A 25,610-nucleotide genomic window follows, 5' to 3' on the forward strand; every position below is an offset into this window, starting at 1 on the left:
TTGCTATCTCCAGGGCACCATTGAGGGAGAAGAAAGTAGACCTATAGGACCAAGTGATATCCCCCAAAACGCACAAATACACACACACACACACACGCACCCCACTCCAAGTACCAGCCAGCAAGTGGTTCGAGAGGAAATAAATCCAAAGCACACCGAACAACAGATTTTCACAACTGGTCCCATTGTTACCTTTCCCTCCAGAATTTGGGGAGAGGGGATAGGGGTATCCTCAGCTACAAATCCTGGATCTCTTTGCCCTCCCTCTTCAACTTCTGGTGCCTTCTATTCTGAAATTTAGATAAATTGTCTGAGAAGCCCACTGAGCCCCCACTCCCACTTCTTCCAACAAGCAAGCAAAAATTTGAGCAGGCCCCGCTTAGGGCCTGGTCTTAAGGATCAGGATGATTTGGGAGCCTTTGGCTTAAATTAATTATTCAGGTAATCCAGGCCAGTTTTTGTTGCTGCTGTTTCTCTCTCTCTCTCTTTTTTAATCCCCAAGGAAACAAATGAATTTTTTTTTTTCTTTAAACAGTCAGACAGCCTGGTTCCAGCTATTTCCAAGCCCTGCCAAGACCTGGGAGCTTATAGGAAGAGGGGTAGTCCCTGTGGCTTTTCTCAACACCTAGCAGGTCCATGATAAAAGTTAAGGGAAAAAATAAAAGTTCTTCATTATCTCCAGGCATCAGGCTTTGAGGCCTACCCAAGCAAGGGGGCCTCCCATGCCTCTGGCCTCCACTTCACCCTTCTTTCCAAGTCTAAACAAACAGAGAAGCCACCCTGAGGGGTCACTTTGCTGCTCCAGAGTCACCAGCTCAAAATCTTCCTTCTTTTAAGAAGCACAGGCAGGTTGAGGGGGCATCTTCCTTAATCCCTCATTCCAAAAGAGTCCTAAAAGAAGAAAAAAACTCTTCTCTTCCTCCCACTCCCTAAACTTGCCTTCTTGTCTGCAAATAAGGCAGGCCTACTCAGCAGAGAGAAAAGAGAAGAAGGGAGAGGGAAATCAACAAAAAGAAGACACTGTGCCTGACTATAGAAAAGTGAGACCCTCCCAGCTCCACTCTAAAGACCCCCAGGAGAGTCTGGCCTCTTGGCAGACTCAGGGAAGGGATGGGGGAAATCAGCACTAATCTTCCACATCCCCTTTTTTGAAGATCCCCTGTCCCAATCCCCTTGCTGGCGCACCTAAGGACGTTGGAGAAGGAGTTGAGAGTTAAGATTTGTGTGTTTGCTTAGAGTAAACTTAGGCAACTATAGAGAAGGTGGGATGTTACCAGGCCAGAAGGAGGAGGGGGATAAAAAGAAACCATCAGACATTGACGTAAAACTAATTCACATCCACTGGTTTATTATTGATCACGGGGCATTTCACATCGACACTAAAATTCTTTATTGCAAGTTTTACAATAATCAAGTAAATTCAGTCCAAAAACACAATGACCACGATGGTGGGGTGGGGTGGGGGTTCTACCTATAGACTGCCTCTCTGAACTGAAAGTTCATTTTTATTTTCTTTTGGCTCCTCAAACTGCACAGCTCTGAGAGGCTCTTCAATGCATTTAGCTTTGTCTGCTGTCGTCCCCCCTCTCCTCCCAGCACCCCCCCCCAACAATAATACAAAAGAACTTCATAGCTTTGTTCTCCTTAAAATGACTTCCCCCTCACTAACCTCCCCTGGTGCATTTTCAATGCAAAAGGCCTAAGGAAAGAGGGGGGAAGGAGGAGGAGGAGAAGGATGAGAATTGGCTTAAAAATCTCTCTTTCCTTTTTTTTTCCTCATTTCCCCTGAAATTCACCCAAACCAGACCATCGCACCTTGCAATATATAATTTTTGCAGCTTTTTCCTTAAAAAATAAATAACCCCCCAAAATGGCCTTAAAAAACAAACAAACAAACAAACCCCAGCAGGTACCATGCTAAGACAACATCACATGCTTAAAAGGGTCCTTAACAGTGGAAGGGAGAGAAGGGCAGAGGGCTTGTTTATCTGTTTTGTCAGTTTGGAATTGACAAGGTATAAGGTGGAAAGAAGAGAGAAAAGAACCAAAAAATATATATATATTAAATTCTATAAATAAGAGTCAATTTGTGTGTGAGGGGAGGATGGGGGCATGGGGTGGGGGCAGGGTGTGAGTTATGTTTTATAACCTGGTAATGTCCTCTGCCCGTTGCTGCTCCGGCGGCGTGGCGCTCTGGGAGTGGTCTTCAGAAGTGCCCGGGGTGGCTGCCGAGAGGGTGCTGGGCGCAGCGCCGGCCGGGGGCGCTGACCTGACTTTGGTGTTGGGGAGTCGGTGGTCCTTCTTCCATTTCATGCGACGGTTTTGGAACCAGATTTTGATCTGCCTCTCAGAGAGGCACAGCGAGTGGGCGATCTCGATCCTTCTCCTTCGGGTCAGGTAGCGATTGTAATGAAACTCTTTCTCTAATTCCAGGACTTGCTGCCGGGTGTAGGCTGTCCTCGAGCGCTTGGGTTCCCCTCCGTTATAATTGGGGTTCACTGGGGGAAGGAGGAGGGGAAAAGCAAATAGTGGGGTTCAGAGGCAGCAGGCTCCCGCCCCCCACCCTCACCCCATCCTCAGCTCTGTGGAACAGGAGGAGGGGGTGGTGGAAATAAAGTCATCAAGCTAAATGGGTTATAAAGAAGTTGAAGGAAGCTGGAGACTTTGTAGTGTAATAAGAGGGGAATCCTCATTGTAACGACACTGAATTATTTATGCGCCCTTAGAAAGCGAGCATAGTTTTCACACATACATAACAGATCGTAGCACATGGCTCGGACTGCCCAGAGTAGCTAAGCCATAAAATTTATGGGGGATGTAATTACCCATTCTCGCTCGTAAATCCAGTTCAATTGTGCTAACCCAGAGTCGCTCCTGGAGAGAGAGGGGGAAGGAGAGAAAGGAGGACGGGGCCGGAGGGGGCCGGGGAGGGTGGGGAGCGCTGGGGAAGTGGGGAGGGAGGGGGAGAGCAAAAAGCAAAGTTGCCTACCCGTGCTAACGTGGATTTTTTTCATCCATGGGTAGACTATGGGTTGCTTGCTGGCGGCGCTGGAGGGATGGTCAGGGGCTGGCTGGCTGCAGGCTGGCGGGGCTGGGGACGGGGAGGCGGAGGCGCCTGAGAGAGGCGCCGGCTCGCAGAGCGGCTGTGATTTCTCGGGGTGGTGGTGGCCCGCCTGGGCCGGCCCGTGGCCTCGCGAATTGCCCGGCCCCTGGAGACTGGTGCAGCTATACTGGCGCTCGGGGTAGCTAGGGCGCGGAGGCGGTGGTGGGTACAGCTCCTGGTGGTGATGCTGGAATCCCGATTCCCTGGTCCGGCCGTAATATTCCGGACTGTGTTCAGGGATGTAGCTATTTTGCGAATATTCTTCGCATGGAGGAAATTTCGGATCGATGTAGTTAGAGTCCATCAAATACGAGCTCATGATCATTAATTTCTGGAGTGGAAAATAATTTTTCTCGCTTTGTCGTTTTTCTGCTCCATAAAGCCCTCCTACTAGCTAGCGACCCTGTAAAGTTACTTTCACCATGTGACTCCGCCGGCCAATCACACGGAGCAACCCAGTCCCCGGATAAGGAACCGAATCGCTTTATTCAAAATGTATCCAATTTTTTTGTGTGTGTGGTGGTGGTGGTGGTGGTGCTGGGGGTGGTGGGGGTGGTGATGGGGGGCTAGCAGGCGGGGGCGAGGTACCCCCACTGCGCACCCCGCCGACTGACAGCCCTCCCCTGCAAAAGGAGATGGGAAGCCCCCAGCTCCCTTCCAAAGCCTGGGCTTTGGGGGGCTGTCGGGAGGCTGTGGTTCAGCCCCCTCCCAGAGTCTCCCCGTGGGCCTCCGGTGGGCCCGCTGGGCCTCGGCTCCGGAGTTTTTCCAGAGGTCTCCATTCATGGCGATCCTGTGTCGGTCTGTGTAGGTCACTGGGCAGCGCCCCTCTTTTGCAGGAAGAGGAAGTTGAATGAGGAGGACTGGAGTGGAGGTTGGATGGGGAGGAGCACAGGCTGAGCCCAGGAGGCTGAAGAGCCTGGGTTGCCCCCCATCCAAGGATACCAGAGTCCATTCCCCTTCCCCATACACACTCACCCAACCCTATAGCCACGGGGCCGGCGAGGCAGGGTCCCAGCTGGACCAGGCAGGTAGAGGCAGCGGGATGCAAATGATTCTGACGTCATTTCTGGAGGTCTGGGGGTTGAGCCCCCGCTGAAGAGAGACAGGAAGTGGTTGGCAAAAGCAGAGTTCAGAAGCCTTGATCTCCTCCCCTGGTACCCACTGACCCTCCCTGCCCCAGCCGCAGAGCAGAGGAACTCTTCTACTGCTGGCTGCTGTTTCTACTCTCAATCCATCTGGCCTGTGGCTTTCTGATAACTACCTCTAAGGCTGGCTCCTTAAGGACGTGGGGCAAGGAGGAGAGAGATCTATCAGTGCCCCAGAGGGTGCCCATCCAAGGCCCTGGGAGCTCTTCTTTCTTCATCCCCACAGAGGGCCGACCTAGTTAAGAGGGAGGCCTGTGCGAGTAGAGCCTGCTTCCGGCCAAGGATAGTATCCATGTAACACATGTGTTTACATGTAAACACACATTCCCAGGGGCCAGCTCCAGGCTGCTTTCCAAAACCTGAGGGGTGAGCTCACCAAGGCGGGGAGGCTGGGCAGGACTTGGGGGTCTCCCGTCCATTCCTACCAGCTTCCCTCTCTCTGCCACCCACCCACAGGGAATACCCTGATGGAGGGTGTCAGGGGCACGGAGAAGGGAGGGGGCAAGAAAGGGTTGCTTTTTCTGACCCCCACCCCCAGGCAGGGGTGGCCACGTCATGCCACCAATTCCAATTAGCTGATCCCATAACTCAGAGTTGGGGGGAGGTAGCAGAAGGGAGAACCCAGGGAGGGAGCTGGGTCCCCTTGTTGTACTTGATAACAATTATAGTTTAAAATCATAGCTTGCCGGAGCTCGGCTATATTTTACTTGATAACAATAAAAGTGACACATAAAGTTAACTGTTTATGTTTTATTTATTAGACTAAATCTGCCAGCGGTGGTAGGAGCGCTTGCCTCGTCGCTACAGCTTTTATAGGGCTGTAAAACGTCATAAATCAGTCTCGCGGAATCGCCCGCACTCTTTGTGTCGGCGGCGGCGCAGGGCTGGCGGCCGCTGGCTGCCTGCTCCCTCCTTTCCACGAAAAGTCGTAATGTGATTTTTTTCCCTCTGATTTTATTATTATGATCGCCGCCGTGATTAGTCAATCTACCTTTAATTCGCCGCCCTACGCTGCCTCCTCCCAGCCCAGCCTGGTTGACACTTGAATAAGTACCTTTTAAAACGGCATAACAACTATTTGAGGCTTTAATTAGAACATCTGCAATTAAGGGAATGAGGAGGGGAAAAGGAAAAAAAAATAAAGCCCTCCTGAGAGGGAGCCTGAAGGCGGGAGATTCCCCACCTGTCTTTCACCACCTTAGGGATGCGGGAGAGGGGGTCCCCATGTCAAAATTTAGGGCTCACCCTGAGGTCAGGAATGAGAACAGCCTGGGCCCCCTGGCCACTCTCTGTCCTCCAAGCTGAGTCTCTGCTCACCCCCAGCTCACCAGGAGCCAGTGCTTGGGGGCCCTTGGATACCCCGTCCCCAGAAGGACAATGCCCCGTCCCCCTACCACCAGGCAGTCAAGGAAACAGGAATTCCCTGGGGGTACACCGTCTCTCAGAGGAGTGTCCCAAATTTCCCAGTGGGTCCCTGCCCTTTCCTGTCTGGGCCCGTCAGCCTGTGAGGACTGGCCAGTTTGGTTGAAAGAGGAACGTGAAACTGGGGAGGAGAAGGCTGGGGTTCAGTTGATAGTGGCTTGGAGCCTGGGAGGGTGGCTTATTTGTTGTAATTATTGGGGGTAGGGGTGGGTTAATTATAAGTTAGTGGAAGAGGGCAAAGGGAAACCAATGCTGAATGCTGCTCTACACAGAGTCTGAACTGCAGCCCCAGACTGGCCCCAGGGAAAGCCAAACCTCCCGATTGCAGGTAGGGTTGGGGGGAGGGTTGCTGAAGGAGGAGAAAGCCTTCCAGCCCCACCCCCAACCTCCCTTGAGGACCGCACCTGGATCAGGCTGCCCCACCCAATCCTCGCCCAGAATACTCTTTCTCTCCTTGGAAAGGTGAGGTCTTGGCGGGGCTCCACCGCTCCCAGCCCTCACACTCACCTTCTACCTGCCCTGCCCCCCGCCCTTTCCCCAACCCTCTTTTCTTCCATCTCTTCACCTTCTTGGGCTTTTTAGGGAGTTCCTCCCAAGGCGTTGCCCCTCCTCCGCCACCACTCCCCAGGATTCTAAGCTCCTGCAGGTGGGTCAAGGGAGCCAGAGCAGGAAACCCACTTTGGGCCAATACATATTAAGTAGATACAGAGAGTTCAGTGGCCTCCAGCTGAATGTCAAGTCTGTCTTTGGTTATTACACCTAACAAATACATATGCATACATACTGTTAATACTTATTAATACATTAAATGCCTCCTTGTGCAGCCATAAATATGTGGGGTTCTCATCCCAGGTTTGCACATCTAATTTAACATGCACCTCCAGAAAGTGAAATCTGGGAGATTCCTCCAAATGGGCCCACATTCATCTACATCGTTTGTCCAAAAGCCCTTTTGGGGTGCCTATACCTTAATAGCAAGGAAGTCGCCTATCACAAGGGGAAAATAGCAAGCCAGCTGGGCTCTACCACACACATACATGCAAACAATTTCACCTGGATATTATTACAAGTACAGAAATAAAATCCCTCTGGAGAGCTCTTGCACTTAGCATTGCCTTAATGGGGGGGGCACTCAAGCAGCTCTTGCCTGTGATGAGTCCTAGTATCTGGTCCTCTCTCCTTTTGTGCTTTGCCCTGCTGCTCCTATCTTGCCAGCCCAAGGATCTCCACCCCCGCTTACCCTCCACCTTTCTCTACCCCAATTTTATTTTATTTTTATTTTTTCTGACCACCCTTTGCCAGCTTCCAAACGCTCTCTGAATGCCACCCTCCCCATCTCCTTTCTAAATCTCGATCTGGTTTCTCTTTCGGAAACACGTTTCAGTACAAAGCGCTTCCCTTCTGACACCGCTGAAGAAAAATATGTGTCCATTGTGTGCGAGGCCTTATTGTGCCCGGATTACCATACTGACCGTTGGATAACCCATATTCCTCCCCTCCCCAGTAACAAGCTGCCGGCTGGGGGACCTCGGCAGCTCCACACATTCTGTGCTGTATCAAAATCTCACCCCTCAGACTCCCTGGATTTTCCTAGGTAGAAAAATAAATGGGAGAACCAACTCAGGATTTGGAGGGCAAAGAGAAGGAAAATGAGGGTCATTCCTTTTCCCACTCTCGGAAGTGCAGGATTTTGTGTGGGTGTATGATGTGGTTTTGTTATTGTTATGTTAGAGATTAAAAAATCGCAACACCTCGCTTTCCTCTTCCACAAATAAATGGACTATTACATGGTATGCCATCAAGTAATTCACTCCATTTTTATTTTTTCTCCAAGCATCCTGAAAACCCCAAAGTAAAGCAAGACTCTTATCTCATTTTTTTGCGGCATATGTATGTCTGTATGTATGTCTATATGTGTGTTTTTGTCCCTTTCTAACGCCAGCAGGCAGAGGTAATGTATGCAAAAGAATATGCAAATGCTTAATTGATTTTTTCTTAAATCTCTTGTCAGTAAAAGTAATGAATTGGTCTAAAATGATTTTAATAACCTGGACGTGTCACCAGAAAATACTAAACCTTTTTTTTTTTTCCCCTCCTGGAATCGCTTATAGTCTCAAAAAAAAAAAAAAAAAGCAATCATGGAATGTTAATTTGCCCCCCTTTAAAATATTAAAGATGAATTTCTCTTGTTTGTTCGGAGACCATAGGCAAGGTCCTCTCGTGGATTTCCCCCTCCTTGCCTTGCCTTCCTTGGAATTCAATTTTCCTCAAATCTCGTTTAAAGTGGCTTTTTAAAAAGTGGCCGCATTTTAATATTGGTTAGACAGAGTGACCTGCATTTCACCTCGGGTGTTTGACTTGTTCCAATAGGTCACTGCCATGGGGTTATTGATGGGGAAACTCCATTGAAATTTGTCTCTTCGCAAATGGCCTTTAGATCTTCCAGCGAGTTCAATAACTAGTTATAATGTGGAAGGGGAAAAATGAAGGCCCTGGGCTAACGAATTTGATGTTTCATTTTTATGCTGGAGAAATTGTTAGTTAGAGATTGGGTTCCTCACCCCCTTTCCAGGTCATCCTGGCCTCACTCACCCCCACTCTCATCCAAGGCTGCTGGATTATATCCCCTTTAAAACTTGAGCTAGGGTGTCCCTTTCTGCCTTTGATGCAAGCTTTAATTCTTTTTACTATTAATATTGTTGCTGTTGCTGCTAAAAATTCTGACTTAAGGCTTCAGGAGATTTGTAACCTTAACTTTCCTGTTAAGGGGGGAAAGGACTTTTACTTTTAAAGGAGGTGAAATGTAGTTTTGAAAGTTCTAGGAATTAGGCTGGCTCTGGAGTAGCTTATGGTGGGCTCCCTGGCCTGTGCTTCCAGAATTAATGAAATGATAGGAGGCTGATGAAGGCATCTCAAAATGGCCCAATCTCTTCTTGGCCTCTGAGCTGCCACGGACCCATGGGATCAGGCCCCAAGGACCAAGAAAGGCAGAAACTGGGAAAGACTAAGGAGAGAGGGAGAATTCCATGGAGCAGGCAAGAAAATCTTGGGTGTCTCTCCTCCAGGGTCAGAGACAGAATTCCTGGGGACTTGGAACTGCTTTCTTCACGAGAAGGGCACTCCAGGAAAGCCCACCGCCCAGAGACAGTGCATTTTAGTGAGCTGGAAAGAACAGAGGAAAATAATGGGGGTGGGGGAGTGATGGAGATTTTTTATAAGATTCCCTTGTTTTCTGGAGTCCTCAAGGAGTCAGAGAGGAAAGGGCAGGGGAAGGGAAGGAAGGTCTTTATTTTATTCTCCCCAACCACAACCAAGTTGGGGCCCCCTTGACTATCCAGAAAAAATCTCTGTGAGAAAGGATTGTGGAGAGCTTGGTCTCTCCGGACTGACCCAGCCATACAAGATCATTACCATTATTAACCTCTATAATAACAAGAGCATCATTCCCTCACTAAACAGAGCTCCCAATGTGCTTCATTTTCCTCTCCCAGGAACTGTCCCTTCTCCTTCCCTGCCCAAAGGGGCCCAGTTTGCTCAGCCCCGAGTTTCTCCTTTAATAAAGCCCACTTGCCCCCTACTTTCCCAGCCTTGGCCCACAGATGGGAGTCATTCCAAAGGTTGCCTTGACTTCTGAGTTGGGGCAATCAAGGCCCAGGCCACTTATACAAGGGCCTGAAACTGGGGTGCCAACCCCTTCCATCCCCTCAAACCCAGAGGCAGCATCTTGGTTCCCCCTGGGCTCCCAGACAAACTTCCTTAGACACATCCCTGGCACCACTGGACAATGGGGAGCAACCTTTAACCCCGCACCACAGCTCCATAAAAATGGGGGGCCCAGAGAAGGGGCCATCGGTAGCTTCTGGATCTGGCCTGGGAGAAGATACGCAGCCTGTTCTTCCCAGCCAAGCGGGAATCCATTGCGATCCGCTCTAAACTTGCCCGCAGCCCCTCCGCGCTCCGGCCCGGCGGGCGAGCCCCCATCCCCTGGCCTCTCGCCCGCCTCGGCGCGCACCTTGGCCACCTCCTCCGAACCCTGGACCCCCAGCCTCGGGCCTCGCCCTCGCCCCGGTTTAATTACGTGATTGATTTTCGCTTTGGTCGCGTCGGGACGCCTCTGCCTCCGACTGTTTAAATCTTTCGGCTCTCTTTTTGTGTTTCCGAGTTCTCCTGACGGGCTGTAATTTAGAGACTGCCCCTCGGGTGGCCTGGGTCCGGTCCCGGCTGCTGCCTCGCCCTACACTCCAACGAAATGGTCCTCCCACGGTTCTCGGCGCGCAGCCCGGGCTGCAGCCGCCCCACGCCGCCGGGCTCTGCCACTCGGGCCCTGCCCATTCGCCTTCCTGAATTATTTTGTGCTCCATTATCCTCTGATAGAAAAATGTTCCGTGTTTGAGTTATCACTCCATGCCTGGGCCCCGAGCTGCGCTGCTCCGCCTTTTTGTGTTTTCTCTTCACCCGAATGTGGCGTGTTAGAAGGTCTGGATGGGGACCCGAGGCAGAACCACACCCGGCTCCAGGCTCGGCGGGGAGCTCCAGCCGCTTCCCCCAAAGAGCCGCCCCACGCCGGAGGGCCACAAGCGCCAGGACCAGCAAAATCGTCCACAACTTTCAGCCCCTGAGCGGCAACGGGACCGCAGGGCGGGCGGCCCCCCCAGCCCGCAGCCGGCCGCGGACTCTGCCTTTGCCTCCCGGCCCCAGACAGAGGCCCCTCGGCCTGGCAGCGCCAGCGCTCTGGGCTGCGGGCACCTGCGTCCGACAACACGCGGGTCAGCGGCCCCTGCGCCGGTGGGACTGAAGGTGAGGTGAAGGACGGGGAAGAGGGAAGGAACTTTCATTTAGAAGAAGTGTGGATTTGGGGAGGGGAGGGGATGGGTGAGCCATGGAATAAAGAAAAGGAGCCCCTGAGCCCGCCGTGGCTGACCTCTTTCCCGTCTCTCTTCCTCCGGAAGAAAACACTCTCTTTCCTCCCCAAACCGCTGGTTTTCCGCTTACTCTCTCATCTATTTACAACTAATAAACATTCCTCTGATTATTCTCCCACGTCCTGTTTATTCTTTGACCCCTTCCAACGAGGCAAGCAATGAGTTACTATTAGCAGTATTTTCTGATTATATTTTCCCCCTCGGGGAGAGGAGGGACTTGGGATGTCTTCCTCACTGGGGAAGAAGTTCAGTGAAACTTGAGTTGGTCACAACCTTCTCCCTGTCCTCCGACCTACAGCACCCCAACCCCTGCTCCCCCCCCACCCCCCACCCCCCGCAGCAATGTTGCCGGGTAAATAAGAGTCCGCCTGCCTGGCTATTAGGATTCTGGAGACGTTGGCATCTGTAGCAATCATTAGTCAAAGCCGCGGAAGCCAAAGGAGCCGAGGAGTTGGACAGAAAAAATCTTGGAAATGATATACAGGAGCGGCGGAGGCATCAATCCCGGCCCGATAAGAGCGCGGCTGCAGGGAGCGCTGCGGCCGCTTAATTGGGCCCTGGGTACCAAGAACAACAGGGGAGGGGATACCTAGGGGTCGGGCGGTGACCCTGGCACCATTTGGGCACCCTCCAAAAAAACGGTCGAGGACTTAATCACCCCTTTCCCCCAAATCCAAAGGTCCAGTTGGGGTTGGGGAGGACTCTCACGCCCCGGTCAGCCTCTTCACCCTGAGAGCCAAGAGGATCCAAGAGGAGCCGGGTTGAAGGGTTCTCCCCTTCTTCTCTCCCCTTCTCCTTAGTGGCTGTCTTGAGAGGTACTGCAGGATGGGGAGCCTGGCTGGGACTTTAGGGCACAGGGACAGCCTGGAGAGAGAGGCTATGGTCCCCACAGTGGCTTTTCCAGGGGGCAGAGGACTCAGGTGGACTAGATTTGGAGATAGCATTAGAGATAGCAACAGAATCACTCACTTCAATAAGCAAAACATCCAAAAGGTATTTGTTCTCCATGCCCACTTGCCTGATGTCTCTATTGATCACAGAGATAGACAGAGAGATGCAGTAAGTTTGAACCCTTTCAGAGGGAGATCTATGCCCCTACATATAGATATACGTATTATGGAACCATCTCTAAACATATGCTTAAATGTTTAAGTTTGCAGCAAAACTGCAAAGACCATAAAGATCTCCAAATATGTAGCTTCAATATGTAGCTATTTTATGCATTGAGGCCCTTGCATAAATCTAGATAAAACATAGTTTTATCTAGCAACACACACATAGTTCTTTCCAATCGGGGGAAAAAACCCAAATATTCATCTAGATGTTTAGCAAGAGCCGTACCAATACACCCCAGCGTATACATCCAACCACTACCGAAAGATTGGTAATGCGCACACAGGAATTCGACAGAGGACTGGTATGTTCACTGTGGATCTATAAATCTAAAGATCTATACACCTGCATTTAAATGTGGAGTAGAGAGTGAAAGAAAACATACATCCTGTTATATAGACATAGATAGACCCATAAATACATTTTCACAAGGGTAGCTATTCGACCGCGCAGCTCTCTATAACGAGAGGTGTATTTGCATTGAGTCCTAGGAATGAGGGAGATTTTCTAGTGTTTGTGGGCTCAGGGTGTTCCAGTCCAGACTTCTCTGGGGAACAAGTGAGGGTAAACTAGAGCCTGCATAAGGTCTAAGAGGCCCACGAACGCATATCATCTGTGGCCTCATTTCCAGCTTATGGGGGCATTTCTCCAGCGATAGATAAGAGCCCTGATCCCTGGGCCTGAAAGCGTCCCTAATTGAGATGGAGGTAGAGAGCTCTTTACTTCCATTCCCTTCAGCTCCTTAGCCCATGGCTGGGGTTGGAGGGACCAGTGGGAGGTTGGGGTGTCTTTGGGGGAAGACTTATTAACATTACAAAATGGAGCTATTCAGGTAAAATAAGGTTTAGTTTGGAGATAGTGTGATTACAGCGAGATGTGAGAAGGCTGTGGGCTTTCACGTGCACACACACACACACACACACACACCCCTGCACCCATCTTTAATTACATAAAACCTGGTCACTGTAGAGAGTTTCCTCCATTCATTCAGTTCTAGATGGGTTCTTCTATATGCCTCACTCCCAATATCTCTTCTCAAGAGTTTTCTATACACCTGAAGTCCCACCTTCCAAAGAAAGGGTTTGGGGCTCAGGAAAGGGGTCACAGGAGAATAGCAGACCCAGAAGTTATGGTAGAGTCCCCAGGAGTCACAGTACTATCACCAGGCTCAGAAGCTGATTGCCTTCTATGTTAGTTCTTTTTAAATTGAGGGGTTGGGGGGAACCAAGGTCTGTGTGGACAAAAAGAAAAATGAAAGGTTGCATGGTTTTTAAACCTGGAACTTTGAGGGGGAAGAAATCACCAAGGAGCCCTTTTCTTATTGGAGGCATAGGATTTAGAAAGCTCTGGACTTCTTTTTATTTTTCTCCTTTGGTTTACTGGGGAAAGAAAGGGAGGTAAGGAGGGGCCCCAGGTGGGCTTGGGGAAGTGCAATCCAATTTAGCTTGCCAGCTTGTGGGAGAGTGATTTTCAAAGCAAAACCTCAGATGCTACTTCCTGAGAAGTCACCAGATCAAAACAGCCTCCTCTAGGCTTTTATGACCCCATCTCTACTCCCAACAGGAAAAGCACCCTCAATAAAACCTCAGCCCACGCCCCCATCCTCCACCCAGAGGACAAGGAGAGACAATCTAAAATGAGGGACCTGACCCTTACTCCCTTCATTCACACCACACCACACCACACACACACACACACACACACACACACACACACACACACACATTGGATTTTCCAGGAAGTTGACTTTTTAAAGAAATATTTACTAGATGAAAATTTCCCCCACTGAACAAAGAAGCAGCCCTGAGTTTGAGTTTGAGTCTATAATAGCAAGTAAAGGGAGGATTTGATCAGATAAGGGGTCTGGTCTTGTAGTCCAACCCCCCACAACCCAACAGAACAACAGGACACTAAAGGTCATCAAGAGCCTGGGTGCCACCATCTATGGGGCTGCTCCAGGGTCTTGGTTTTCCAGGGAGGCAGAAGAGAGGAAACTTAACAGTTACCCAGGGGGGTTGAGGGGGCAGGGGTGGGCTGGGGAAGAGAAATGGTCTCCATGTTGAACCCGTGGGAAAAATGGGGTAGGACAATGAGTGGGAAGTTAGCTCAAGTCGGCTGGTTTACCGTATTCTGCCAGGGCTTCTCTTTCATACCATACTTGAACACATATATATATACTTCTGTGTGTTCTGGTGTGGTGTTCTAGTTCAGGGGGCTGGAAGATGTAGGGAACTTTCAAGGGCAGAACCTGGCCTGCCCTACCTCTCTGAGAACTGTGACACCTGCAGTCCTGAAGGAATACCAGGTAACTGAGCCCACATAGTCCACCCAGGCCATGTGGGGCTGCAGATCATGGTAGAACTTTCTCTGTATGTGTGTCAGGTATAGAGAAAAAGCTGCCTTCCTGCATAAGTCTCCTATTCAACTTCTCATTGTAGATCTTAAGGCCTGGTCATCAGAGGCTGAACAAGTCCCTGATTGCCTTGCTCAACTTTCCCAAGTCCCAAATTGCATCCCACCCACCACCCACCCCCATTACACACACACATACACACACACACAGAGTGTTTTCCTTTTGCCCCTCTGTGACCCTTAGGAATGGCAGAGGAAGATGGATCCCAGGGTTCTGTAGGATTCAAGGACAAAGAGATCTCAATCACCCCAATGCCTCAGTCTAGACAACTTGAGCTTCTAGAGCCCCATCAAAGCAGGCAAGGGATGTATGCAGACACACTATTCTGAGTTACAAGGGTCCAATAAAAGGCAATGTGATTTTCTTGGCCCTCCAGCAGTTTAGGAAGTTCCTTTCTTAAATTGAATTAATCCAGAAAGCCTTAGCTTGGGGGTCTTAAATCCAGATTGTCTCTTTTCTCCATCTCAAAGAGCTCCAGGGTCTCCAGTCCCATGAGCGAGCAGGAGGCTCAGAGTAATTCATGCACCCCCAGCAAAAGAAAACAGAGAACTGAAGTCTAGGATCCTGGTGTTTCAGTTCAAAAACTCAGCCCAAAGACTTGGTACACAGTAAGGGAGAGTCAAAGAGACAGATAAAGTTCACATGGGTATTAGAAGGAATTGAGGCAATACCATCTCTCTTCTCAGTGCCTGTTTGGACAGAAACAAGCCTCCATCTTTCTTTTTCTACCCTTCATGAGATCTAGAAACTCCAATGTGAGAAATTCACACTGGAGGTGAAGGTTGGTCTCAAAGACTACCTCACCACCTACCAGAGAAAAATAAATGTGTGTGCTTTAATTCCAACACATGAAAGAGGTAAGTGGTGCAGTATGGTTGAGTTGACTTAGAAAGTGGGGGCTCTCTGGTTTCTGAGAAGAGCTGCCCTTCCTCTGACTTCTCATTCCAAACCTTCCATCTGTCCTATGCATTGTCCCAAAATCAGGCCCACCCAGAAGACCAATGAGCAGAGTCATGCTGGCAAAGCCCAGTTCATATTGGCTTACTCCTTCCACCCCTGCACCCTTGATGCCCCTAAAGAGAGTTTAGAGGTCTGGGTGGTACAGTCCATCAGAGCTCCTGCCCTTCAGTCAGCTCAAGAAGGTAGAAGAGCAAGAGGAAAAGGGGAGGGAAGGGGAACTCAACCTTAAAATTAACCATGGAACAAAGCCCTAGAGACGGGAGGGTACTGGAGGGAGCAATGTCTGGGTCTGGACGCATGCACGAGTGGATTGGCTCAGGGCCCAGCCCAGGTATTCAGGAAACACAGCACTTCTGTCCTATGTGCACAGCTTTTGTGCCATCAAGGTGCTCTTGCTCAGAAATAGTTTCCCACCCACTGCTTGTTCTGACTTGACCCATGTAAACACAAACACAGGAAGCCACACCTTTGGTGGCTGTGTTCTTTAATAGCTACTGGCCAGGACACAGGATTATCACTTTGTTGTTCATTATTATTATTTAGAATGCAAAGGAAAGGGACTTAAATTCATCAATTCTTTATAATATATCAGGGGAGGGTCCTGATTTTCTGTGCTCACTCCTTTTTCCAAATCCCTTTTTTAAAAAAGATTTTATTTATTTATGTGTCAGAGAGAGAGAGCACAAACAGGTGGAGTGGCAGGCAGAAGAAGAAGCAGGATCCCTGCTGAGCAAGGGGCCCAATGCAGGACTCTATCCCAGGACCCTGGGATCATGACCTGGTCCTGGGATCACCACCTGAGCCAAGGCAGACTCTTAACTGACAGAGCCACCCAGGCATCCCTCCAAAACCCTTTTTCAACTGTCTTAAAGCTATTCAACAAGCTAGAGGTACCAAACACAACTTTCAATCCACTTCTGCTCCCTTCCCCCACATCAGAGGTCATTTGACAAAGCAAATGGCTCTGGGGCACTTCCAGAGAGATAAATTTAAAAAAAAGTTCTACTCGCCCCCACCCGTCCCCAGGAAGATCATAAGAGAATGAAAACTGGTACAAGGTAAGTGTTTAGGGGATAATCGCCATCAGAATTTGAATTCAGATCCACACCTACTGTACACCCTGATCGAGAGTCCACATCTATAAAGCCCAATGAATCGGATAGGATCTCACTGGAGAAAATGGGAATGATCCAGAGGACACTCCCACAACTTCAGATCCCTGTACAAGTGAGACTGACCTCGAGGCCAAGGCACATTGTTAGAACTACAGGACACAAGCCAAAGAGTCCCTAGAACTAGTTCAGGGACAAAGGGAGGGTCTAGAATATTCTCAGCATCGCTTTTCCCATTCCTATTTGAGATAGGGCAGACCCAGGACTAAAGAGGACGATAAAGGAGGGATGGAGGAAGAGGAATGGAGGGGAAGGGCGAGACAGAGACCCAAGTACTTTTTGGCTGATTGGTTGGTGGGGGCCATGTGACCCTGCTTAGCGCATTTCTGATTGGTTGTTTGACCTTTTCCAGGGTTAAAGACCTAGGAACAAAATGAAAAGCTTCCCGGGTTGACTGGGGCACCTTGGCACTTGATGGATCGCGCACCTCCTGCTCCAGGAAGACCCTAAAATCGAGTACAGGGTGGGGGCAGGTTGGAAAAAGCAAAAATCTCAGGCCCAATTTATATTTGTCTTTCTTCTATCTATATTTGTCTTTATGTATTTGTTCTACAAAATAGCAAAAAACTGGCCCAGACAGATTGAGAGGAAGGATGATCTAGTATTGCTGGGGCAGGAAGAGGGAGTGGTATTTAAATGGAACTTTTGAGCCTAAGGAACAGAAAAGGAGATGAGGAAGCCACTGAACCCCCAAGAGACGCTGTGTAAATCTATAAAACAGAAACACACACCCTTCTCCACGGAGAGGAACGGAATGGGACTGCGCTTTGGCCAGGGGTACGGGAAGGCCGAGTTTGCCTGGGTGTGGAACTTTGGCCCTGGCTAAATTCTCGGATGAAGACCATTAGACTCACTCCCTAAAGCCCTGGAGAGCTGGCTGGAGGGGAAGAGTCAAGTTAGAAAGCAGGGAAAACTCCCATCTCCCTGAGGCTTGAATGGAAAGTTTCCAGAACCTCCTCCCCCAAATCACAGACTACTGAGGAGGGGAGAGTGGAAAGGGCTAATTATGAGAAAGGAAGAATATGAGAGTTAATTTTTTGAATGGGCTCCTGGGGAAATCCTCTGGGATCCTCATGCTTCCCTGGGAAATAAAGGAGTAGGGAGGACTATGGTACCAAGGGAGGCCCAATCATGGTTTGGGACAGGGGTCCCCAGAGTGATGGCTTCAGGGAGTCCCCCAGGTCCCGCCTCAGCACGGCTTATGCAAGCGAGAGCCCGGTAGAGCTGGGCTTGGAGATCGCCTGGCTCAGGCGTGTCTTTGGGTCTCTGTTCCCCTTCACTCTCTCAGAGCGGGCCTGGGCTCTCTGTCTCTGCTTGAGTCCTGCTTCCTCCTCAGTCCCCTTGGGCGGCAGGGGCACACTAACTATATCCTCTTCCCGTCCTCAACCGCGCTTCTCCACAAAAGCGTGTGCCCTGGATCCCCACAGCAGTCCTCCCTTCTGGGAAGGTGCAGACCTGGCTCGCCCCGCCACTCTTCTCCTTTTTCTTTGGCCTGGTCCACTTGCCCTCCATGGGCCCACCTTCAGCCCTGATTCCAAATCCCTCCAGATTCAGTAGGATTCTGTCGGCCCCTTCAAGGAGACTGAGTTTCTATGTCATTGCTGTCCTGGCTTAGCTCCGGGTGCGGCATGGGGAGGGGGCTGCACTCGCAGGTGTGGAGGACACGCGACTCCTGTGCCGAAAGCCTCCTTCCTAGACACCGTTAGGGAGCCTGAGCCTGAGACTGGCAGAAGAACTCCATGCCCATATCGGGCCCTGATAGCTACTCCACCACCCGGAAGCCACTCTCTCCCCAGAGCTGGGGGGCTTTCCTGGTCAGCCTAGTAAAGACATTGCCTCCACTCTCCAACCCATTTATACTCTTAAAAGTAGTCCCTCCTGGGCCTACTTTTGCCTCAGGCAAGGGCTTGGGAATGCCAGGAAAGATCCCAACAGCTAGAGGGAGGCATGAAACTACCCTGGCTCCAGGCCGACCAAGACCCCAGATTACAGATGCTGGGACAGCTGGCCACCAGGCCTGGTGGTGAGGAAAGAGAAAATGCTTTGGGACTCTCTGGGCTCAGCCAGCTTCCTTTAAGATGCTTCTGCAATTTCAGGTCGCACCCTGGAGACTCAGAAGTCCCAAAGCCTGCCTTCCTGGCCTCCCTCTCCAGCTGCCTGACCTGCCTGGACTCTGAACCACTGGCTCAAGGGCTGAACTGGCCCCCTCCCTGGTCGGGGGTGGGGGGCCCAGAGGCCCTTTGCGCTTGCCCCTAGAGTTGGCACACTCCTACAAACACCAAACACCCATGTGTCTGCCGCAGTCTTTCTTCCCAACTGAGAAGGGAGAGAGGGTCAGGGAGAACTGGCAGAGCTCTAAAGAACCCAGGCCTCTCTACCACAGTTGACTCGCAGCTGGAGTAAATAAAGGGCAGGGAGGGGAGAATGGTCAGAGGAGACAAGCTCCCCCATCCTCCTACCTCCCAGCGGCTTCTACTCTTCCACCCTAGCCTGGGAATGCCTGGGGAGGCCTTCATCCCCTCCCCTTAATGAGTGGGAACTGCCTTCTATCATGGGGAGGGGGGATTAGGTAAACGGGAGAAAGGGTCAGAGAGAGAGAAAATTAACTTACAGCGTTCGCCTGGGATTCATTTGCGAAGATGTAACCTCTCACCATCATCCCCAGCGCCGTAATCCCCTCTAACTGCCAGGCCCTCTGTCCTAGCATTAAACCTCACCAGCAGCTGCGTGGCTGGACAGTTAAGATTATATATGATGTAAATATATTGTGGGTTTGTCAGCTCTCCCTACACCATAAAACTTGGTTTAATGACATCACGTGGTCCCCCAAGAGCCACTCACGGGCTTGCCTTCGGGCCATTCACATAAATAACCTCCAAAAGTTTCAAACTCCTAAATTCACATAGAAGCCTTGCGTATTTCTCTAATGCTCAGTTACACTAAAAAGCCCTTGGGCTGTTCCTTTGCCCCACCCCCACACCCCCCTTGCAGGGTGGGGATGGGGGAGAGGGTGGATCCTTATTTATTTATTTATTTACTTACTTATTTCCATAAGGACCTGTCGCCTTCGAGGTCGTGTTGATATTTTTTTCCTCCCTTTTTTTTTTTTTGCCTCCTCTCTCCTCTAATTGCTCAGAGTGGGTCATATCCCCCTCTTCCCACTCCCCCGGGAAGGTAAGTCATGCTTCTTCCCCCCCCCTTTTTTTTTCTGGCTGCCAGAGGGGTTGGGCTTCTGGGCAAAGTGGGGAGTCAGGCTCCATGGTCTCTGCTTGGGACTTGGAAGCCCCTCCACTAACTTTCCCAGGGCAAGGCTAAATCCTGATGCTTGCAGATTGTTCCAGGAGGCTGGCTGGGAGAACCAGCCCAGGCTTCAAAGCAGAAGACTCCGCTCTGGGAGAAAGCGAGGGTCTGGGCCATACCTAGTCCCAGCGTAGGGGAGTACGTCGGGGCCCTCTGCTAAAGTTGTGGCAGCTGACACCACAAAAGCAGAGGCCGGGGCCTGGGGCAGGCCTACACCCTGACAGAAAGGGTGGGGGCAAGCCGGAGCGGCTGCGTCCACCCAAGTCTGGCAAACTTGAGTCAACCCTCCAGCTCCTCCAGGGAAAGAGGCCTTAACACTGCAGGAAGGAGGCATTCCGGGCCAAGAGGGGCTGGTGGGCCCTGCAGGGCGGGTCTGACAACTTGGCCCCTGGCCCTGGCCCAGCCCTTGGTTCTACCCCTGGGGCGGTGCATCCCCTGGGGAGGGAGCTCTGGGCCTCTGCAGCCCGGGATGCTGGAGGGTGTGATGGCGGGCGCAGCGGCCTCTTTCTTAGTTAACCGTTACCCATTGGAGACGTCAGTGCTTCTCCACGCTTCACCGCTCGCCCAATAGTTTTACTCAGCATGGAGAAAAAATTAAAATAACTCCCTGAAGAAAATTACACATTTTATTTGAGAGAGAGAGAGATTGAGAGCGGAGCCGAGGTGGTGCTAGGCTGGGCAGACTCTTGTGTGCTAGTCAGGGAGAGACCGAACGGGCACCCTAACCTGGCCTGAGTGCAAACGGAAGGGCACAGCAATGGGCACAGATCAATAAACATTTGTTGAGACCTCCTACGTGCTAGGCACAGGGTGAGGAAAGACTCCTGGGTTAAAAAAAAAAAGACAGATGGATAGCTTAGGCAGTGGGATGCAGAGAAGTCAGTCCTTATAATAAATTCAAGGAGCATCAGCATTAATAATCATAAATATTCCCCTTGCCCCTCCCCAGAGTCTCTCTGCTCCCTTTCCCTCTTGGCTGTAAGAGCAGCCTTCTAGCCCAGCTCCTGAACCCCACCCTCCCCCAGTGTGGGGGGCCTAGGCTTGGCTCCAGGAAATCACCCCCGTTGTGGGAGGCAGGAGAGGAAATGCAGTAAAGTTTTATGGACCCTTCCCACATTTGTTTCTCCTATAAAGTACTTCCTCCCCCATCCCATTCCAGGAGCCCGGAGCAGAGCAGAGTACGGGCCTCAGCACCACCTGAATTATCTGCCTTTTCCCCTTCCCTTTAGTCCACCCTCCCCCTCCACACAAAATCCCAGAGACTGAGACAAATGATGGCAAACAGACAGGACTCAGGCACCAGTCTACACAGCTCCTTTCCCAGCTAATTGTCCTGCGTAGCCTTAGGCCCTAGAAGTGGGAGAAACTGGTTTGCACATTGCCGGCCAGGCAGGTTCACTATAGGCTGCCCTCCTCGCTCCCATCTCCCCTGGTATCTTAAAAAGCTAACACACAGTTCCTTTAACTCCCCCCAGACCCCTTCACCAAGCAGTACCAACTCTTTCTGAGAATCTTTCTGGGGACCAAATGGGCCACCTAGGCCTGGGAGAGATCTTCAGAGACCCAAAAGGACCCAAGAGTCTGAGCACCATGGAGCCCCCAGGCCCTGCAGATTAGCTCTGGGAGACAGTGGTCTGCTTGCTTGTCTAAAGGCCTCAGATTCACCCAGCCAAGGTGGGAGTGGGGTACAGAGGCCTGAAAGCCTTGGACAAGCCACGGTGTGGGAAACGCCAGTACACACCACCTAAGTGCCCTCCCCTTTCCCCAAAGGCCCTTCCGGGAACCAGGGATCTGGGAAGGAGCTCAGTTTCACCATCCTCTTCTCAATCCCTCTCGAAGCTCCTAAAAATTCTTTTTTCAAAAGAGGCAGAGAAGCTGTGGGCCTCCCCTGTATTCTATAGCCCATTTAGATACTTTTACCCAATACATGCCCCAAACAGAGAGGCATTGCTGCATCTTTAGTCCTGTTCTCTCTTTGTCTTTATTTGATATGACAAAATATAGTTTCAGGAAAGACCTGGAGTCAATAAATAGTTGGACAACAGCGATGGGGCAGGAGGGCACAGAGAGTTGTGGCAGGGACTAGTGGGCAGCCAAGAAACCTAGGACTGCTTGCTGGGGTCCAGTGGCAAGGAACCCCCATAGTTGAGCTAGCTAGTGGTCTGAGGTGGAGGGACCTGAGAGGGCATGCGGGCGGGGTCGGGGGCTCAGGCTGGAGAGGTTACCGGGCTTAGGGATGGGTGAGAAGGTTTGGAGAGCCTAGGCCACCGAGGGGGCCTTAGGCGGACCTTCAGTCATCTCCCCCTTTCATATGCAAATCATTTAAAAGCCAAACATGGAGCTTAGTCGCTACAACGAAGCACCCCGAGTCTGGGGCCAGACTCCGCCAAGCATAACCACTCTCGCCAGCCCCCAGCCGCCTGGCCAGCCTAAGCCGGGAACAAAGGACAGGGGAAGCCGGAGGGTCCGGCCGCGGGTCCTGGAGCGCTTGCTGGGCCCACCTTAAACCGGAGGGCTGCGTTGGGGCTGGAAGCCCAAGAGGAAGCCCAGGCCCGGATTCGTTCAGCACCAGCCCGGCTCCCGCAGCCCTCTGGGGAACCCCCGCGGAGCTTGCCCTGCCCGCCACCCTCCCCTGGTGCTGAGCAGAACTGGTGGGAGTCCAGGCAGCGCGGATAGCCCCTCGGGAAACTGGGGTCGGTGGGGACGCAGAATGCCAAGGGAAAGAGCTTTTGTCTGTGAGGCCCCGGAGCCGGTGCTGCCGCCCCCGTCCTTGCCCCCAAAATATAGAGAGGAAAACCGAAAAGGAAAGGCGCGGGGACCAAAGCGGGCTCGGGGTGCTATCTGCGGGCCTCCCCGCTGCCTCTAAAGAGCCTCTTTGCTTTTCATTTTGGAATCCTTCTTCCACTTCATCCTGCGGTTCTGGAACCAGATCTTGATCTGTCTCTCGTTGAGACACAAGTTGTTGGCGATCTCTATACGCCTGCGGCGAGTGAGGTAGCGGTTAAAGTGGAATTCTTTTTCCAGTTCCAGAGTCTGGTAGCGCGTGTAACTGGTTCGGGACCGCTTGCCGTCCGTCTCTGGAATATAAGCCCCCCCCCCGCAAGCCAGGAAGGGGTGAATAGCGTGCAGCGCCCCAGCGCCCCGACCCCGGCCCAGGCCCCCACCCGCCGCGGGAGGGAGAGGAGGCGAGCAGGGCAGGGCAGGCCCAGCGGGCCGCAGGCGGGCCCGGCCCAGCCCAGCCTAGCCCAGTCTAGCCCCCGGGAGAAGCGCCTCTGCCCAGGCAGGAAACTTTCCGCCGCAGCTTTCACTCAGCAGCCGGAGGGACTGAGGGGGTTGGGGGGAGAGGGAGACCCAGGCTCGGACCGAACAATAAGCACCCTCGAGATCCGAGCACCGGGGACCCCCCTCCCGCCCCTCCCGAGTCGCTGGAATCCTCCGGAGCGGCCAGCGCCGGCTGAGCCGGCTTCACAGGGGAGGGAGGGAGGGAGCCGCGGGGGGATCCCCGCTCTGGAGCCCCGCGCTCCTCACCCTTCAGATCCCTCTATTTTTTTAACTCCCTCCCTCTCCCCCAAAAATTGAATATTGCCTTTTATACACGTTTTGTTCCTATGATCCAATTATGTCGTCGTAAATTTGGGCGCACACAGCCTCTAAGCCTTTTAGTGGACAGTTTTACGAGCCATTGATGCCTGGATCGTAAAATTTATGGCCGCAGGTTTTTTTTCTTTATTTGCCCCGCATGGCCTATAAAACCCAGGCGGACCCGAGCGCGCAAAATGAAGTCCTAAAGTTTACCGTGGCTCATGTGCAGTTTGGTCATCCACGGGTAAATCTGTGGCGGGGCCGGTGGCTGGCTCAGTCCGGCGGGCTGCCCTGTCTGCGCCTGCTCCTCTTTGATCTCCCCACTGCTCTTAGCTCGCTCCTCCAGCGCTGGGCGAGCCGCCTTCTGACTGTACATCCCGGGGTTCAGAGGAGCCGCTTCATCTCTGCCCAGAGCGTGTCCCGGAGCGGCCGCGGCGCTGCAGGCGGGGCGGTCGGGGTGAGCCCGGGGGTTGGCAGCCATGTCTACCCCGTGGAGAGAGTTGGAAGGCGGAGGCGGTGGGAAAGTGATGCTTAAGTCCAATCCACCGTAGCAGTACCTGGATGCCTGCACCTCTGAGGCCGATCCATAGTTCCCACAAGTTTGCATGTTATAGGCAGGGATATTGGGGCTCTGCTTATAGAATGAATTGGCTACGTAGGAGCTCATGGCGGGGAGGGCCCAAAAAAAATTTCTGCACCCTTTTTGATTAAGGGTGATTTGTGACTCTTTGAAGTTGAGGGGTTTTTTGTTCTCCAAAGTGCACAATTTATAGGTGGAGATATCTCTTTCTTTATCCTATGCGCTCTTCCCAAATAAGGGAGCCTTAAATAGAGTCACGTGACGGGAGCGGCCACTCATAAATTTGGCTTGATGACCTCCGGGAGGTTAGTGATGGAAGCCGGCGAAACGCATCTTGATATGTTGGCAAAGCCCAACCAAGGGGGAGAGGGAGTGAGAGAGAAAGAGAGAGAGGGGGAGAAAAAAAAATGGTTCTTGGAATTGGGGGGTAGCCGGGACAACGAGCCCACAGCGACACCTGGTGCCTACTTTGAGGAATTGCAGCCTGGCTTGTCGGCTCGCCTTCAGACCGCTGGATTTTCTACCCTGTAGAGACGCTAGTTGCGGCTGCAACAAACCCTTGAAATGGCCTTTTAAACTGTATTTAATTTTAAGGAAAGATGAGGTCTTGCTTAGGATACAAAAACTAACGGATAGCCCTGTCTCTCCACTCCCAGAACCTTTCAACCTTCAAAAATGGCTGAGGAAAGGCGATGTGGGTAGGGGGGTCCCTGGCCAAGTTGGAGATCCCAAGGGATTTACTTCAGGTTCTCTACACCAAGCATCGAGGTCGCTCTCCTTGGAGGCCCCAAGGCCCTGATACTGCTGAGGAAGTGACTGTTAGCATGGGGAAGTGAACCCAGCCCCTGGAGAGGTGGACAGGATGCTACAAGCGAAGGGGGTCCTGGGTGGACAGAACTAGATAGGGGGGAGGGTCAGGAAGCTGAAAGTACTGGGAACTCTGGGATGAGCCTGGAGGTGAGGATCCTGGGGGAGTTGAGTAAACCTCACCATGCTGGGACCCCAGAGTGGCAACTAGGCAATTTTCTGTGTGTGTGTGCATGTGTGTGTGTGTGTGTGTGTGTGTGTGTGTAGAGCCAGACACAATGGGCTTGGAGGACTGCTCTGCATCCCTGTGTATGACCCTGATGGGGTATTCTATGCCAGATATTTGGGATAGAAAATAGATGTCAATTGAGGGCATGGAGAAGCAAGATTGAAACCTCCACAAATATTATATGAGCAAGACAGAGGAAAAGGCCTAATTTGTGCCCTTTTTGGAAAAGGCCTCTGGAACAGGTTTTCAGGGACCTAGATACAGAAGGTCCATAGGAGAGCAATTCCTCAGCTATCTGGAGGCGTGGAAAAGACCTGGCTGGGGGTGGGGGATGGAGGAGGTGGGCAGGGCAGACGCCTGGGCAAACTTCACAGCCTGTGGCCAGGGGCTCCGCAGCCATTCGGCCCCTTTCCGACCCCCCTCCCCTAGCCCCAGGTCTTATTCTTCCCTGCCTGCCTCTCCCCAGGAAATCCCCGCCCCTGCCAGGAGAAGCCCCCCTCCTATCCCCCCCTCCCCCCGCCGGCGGAGGCGCTGGAGGGGGCGCTGGCGGGGATCTGGAAGGTCTGGAAAACTCTGGCGGATTTTTTTCCCTCCGGGAGACCCCCTCACTACCTCACTCCCTAGGTCCACTCAGGTTTCTCTGGCTGGGCTTCAGGAGAGAAGGCCTGAGCTGGGGCAGGGTTAGGGTCTGGCTGCGCTCCTCACCCGCCGAGTTTTAGAGGCCAAGGAGTAAGGAACCAGACTGCGACTGGGGCTGTGAAGAAGAAGGAATTTTGTCCCAGCCCCGTCAGGAGTCCCAGAGCAAGCTCAGTTTCCAGGCTTTTTTTTTCGAGATGTCCTTGAATCGCTCAGTCCCTGCGGA

General features: G+C 51.9%; 2 protein-coding genes across 6 annotated transcripts in view; both read right to left on the reverse strand.

Annotated features, from left to right (window-relative positions):
* Positions 1–1,322: 1,322 nt before the first annotated feature.
* HOXC4 (homeobox C4) overlaps positions 1,323–25,610 on the reverse strand; it is a 60,671-nt gene continuing 36,383 nt past the window's right edge. For 2 of the 5 annotated variants that reach the window (XM_032876597.1, XM_032876599.1), the window contains exons 2-3: positions 2,990–4,195; positions 1,323–2,498 (exon numbers count right to left, since the gene is read on the reverse strand). In XM_032876597.1, the coding sequence (XP_032732488.1) occupies positions 2,143–2,498; positions 2,990–3,428 (795 nt within the window). In that variant the 5' untranslated portion in view covers positions 3,429–4,195 and the 3' untranslated portion in view covers positions 1,323–2,142. Of the gene's footprint in view, positions 2,499–2,989; positions 4,196–4,364; positions 4,418–9,748; positions 9,869–25,610 lie in introns of those variants that run through there. The other 3 variants (XM_032876600.1, XM_032876598.1, XM_032876596.1) reach the window with 3 other exon arrangements.
* Positions 22,238–23,799, reverse strand: HOXC5 (homeobox C5). Its single transcript, XM_032876603.1, has 2 exons — positions 23,346–23,799; positions 22,238–22,627 (listed from the first exon to the last, which is right to left on the reverse strand). The coding sequence occupies exons 1-2, from the start codon at positions 23,797–23,799 to the stop codon at positions 22,413–22,415; spliced, it is 669 nt and encodes a 222-aa protein (XP_032732494.1). The 3' UTR covers positions 22,238–22,412.

Source organism: Lontra canadensis, unplaced genomic scaffold (genome assembly GCF_010015895.1).
Source record: "Lontra canadensis isolate GAN:19392208 unplaced genomic scaffold, GSC_riverotter_1.0 scaffold59, whole genome shotgun sequence".
Lineage (NCBI taxonomy): Eukaryota > Metazoa > Chordata > Mammalia > Carnivora > Mustelidae > Lontra > Lontra canadensis.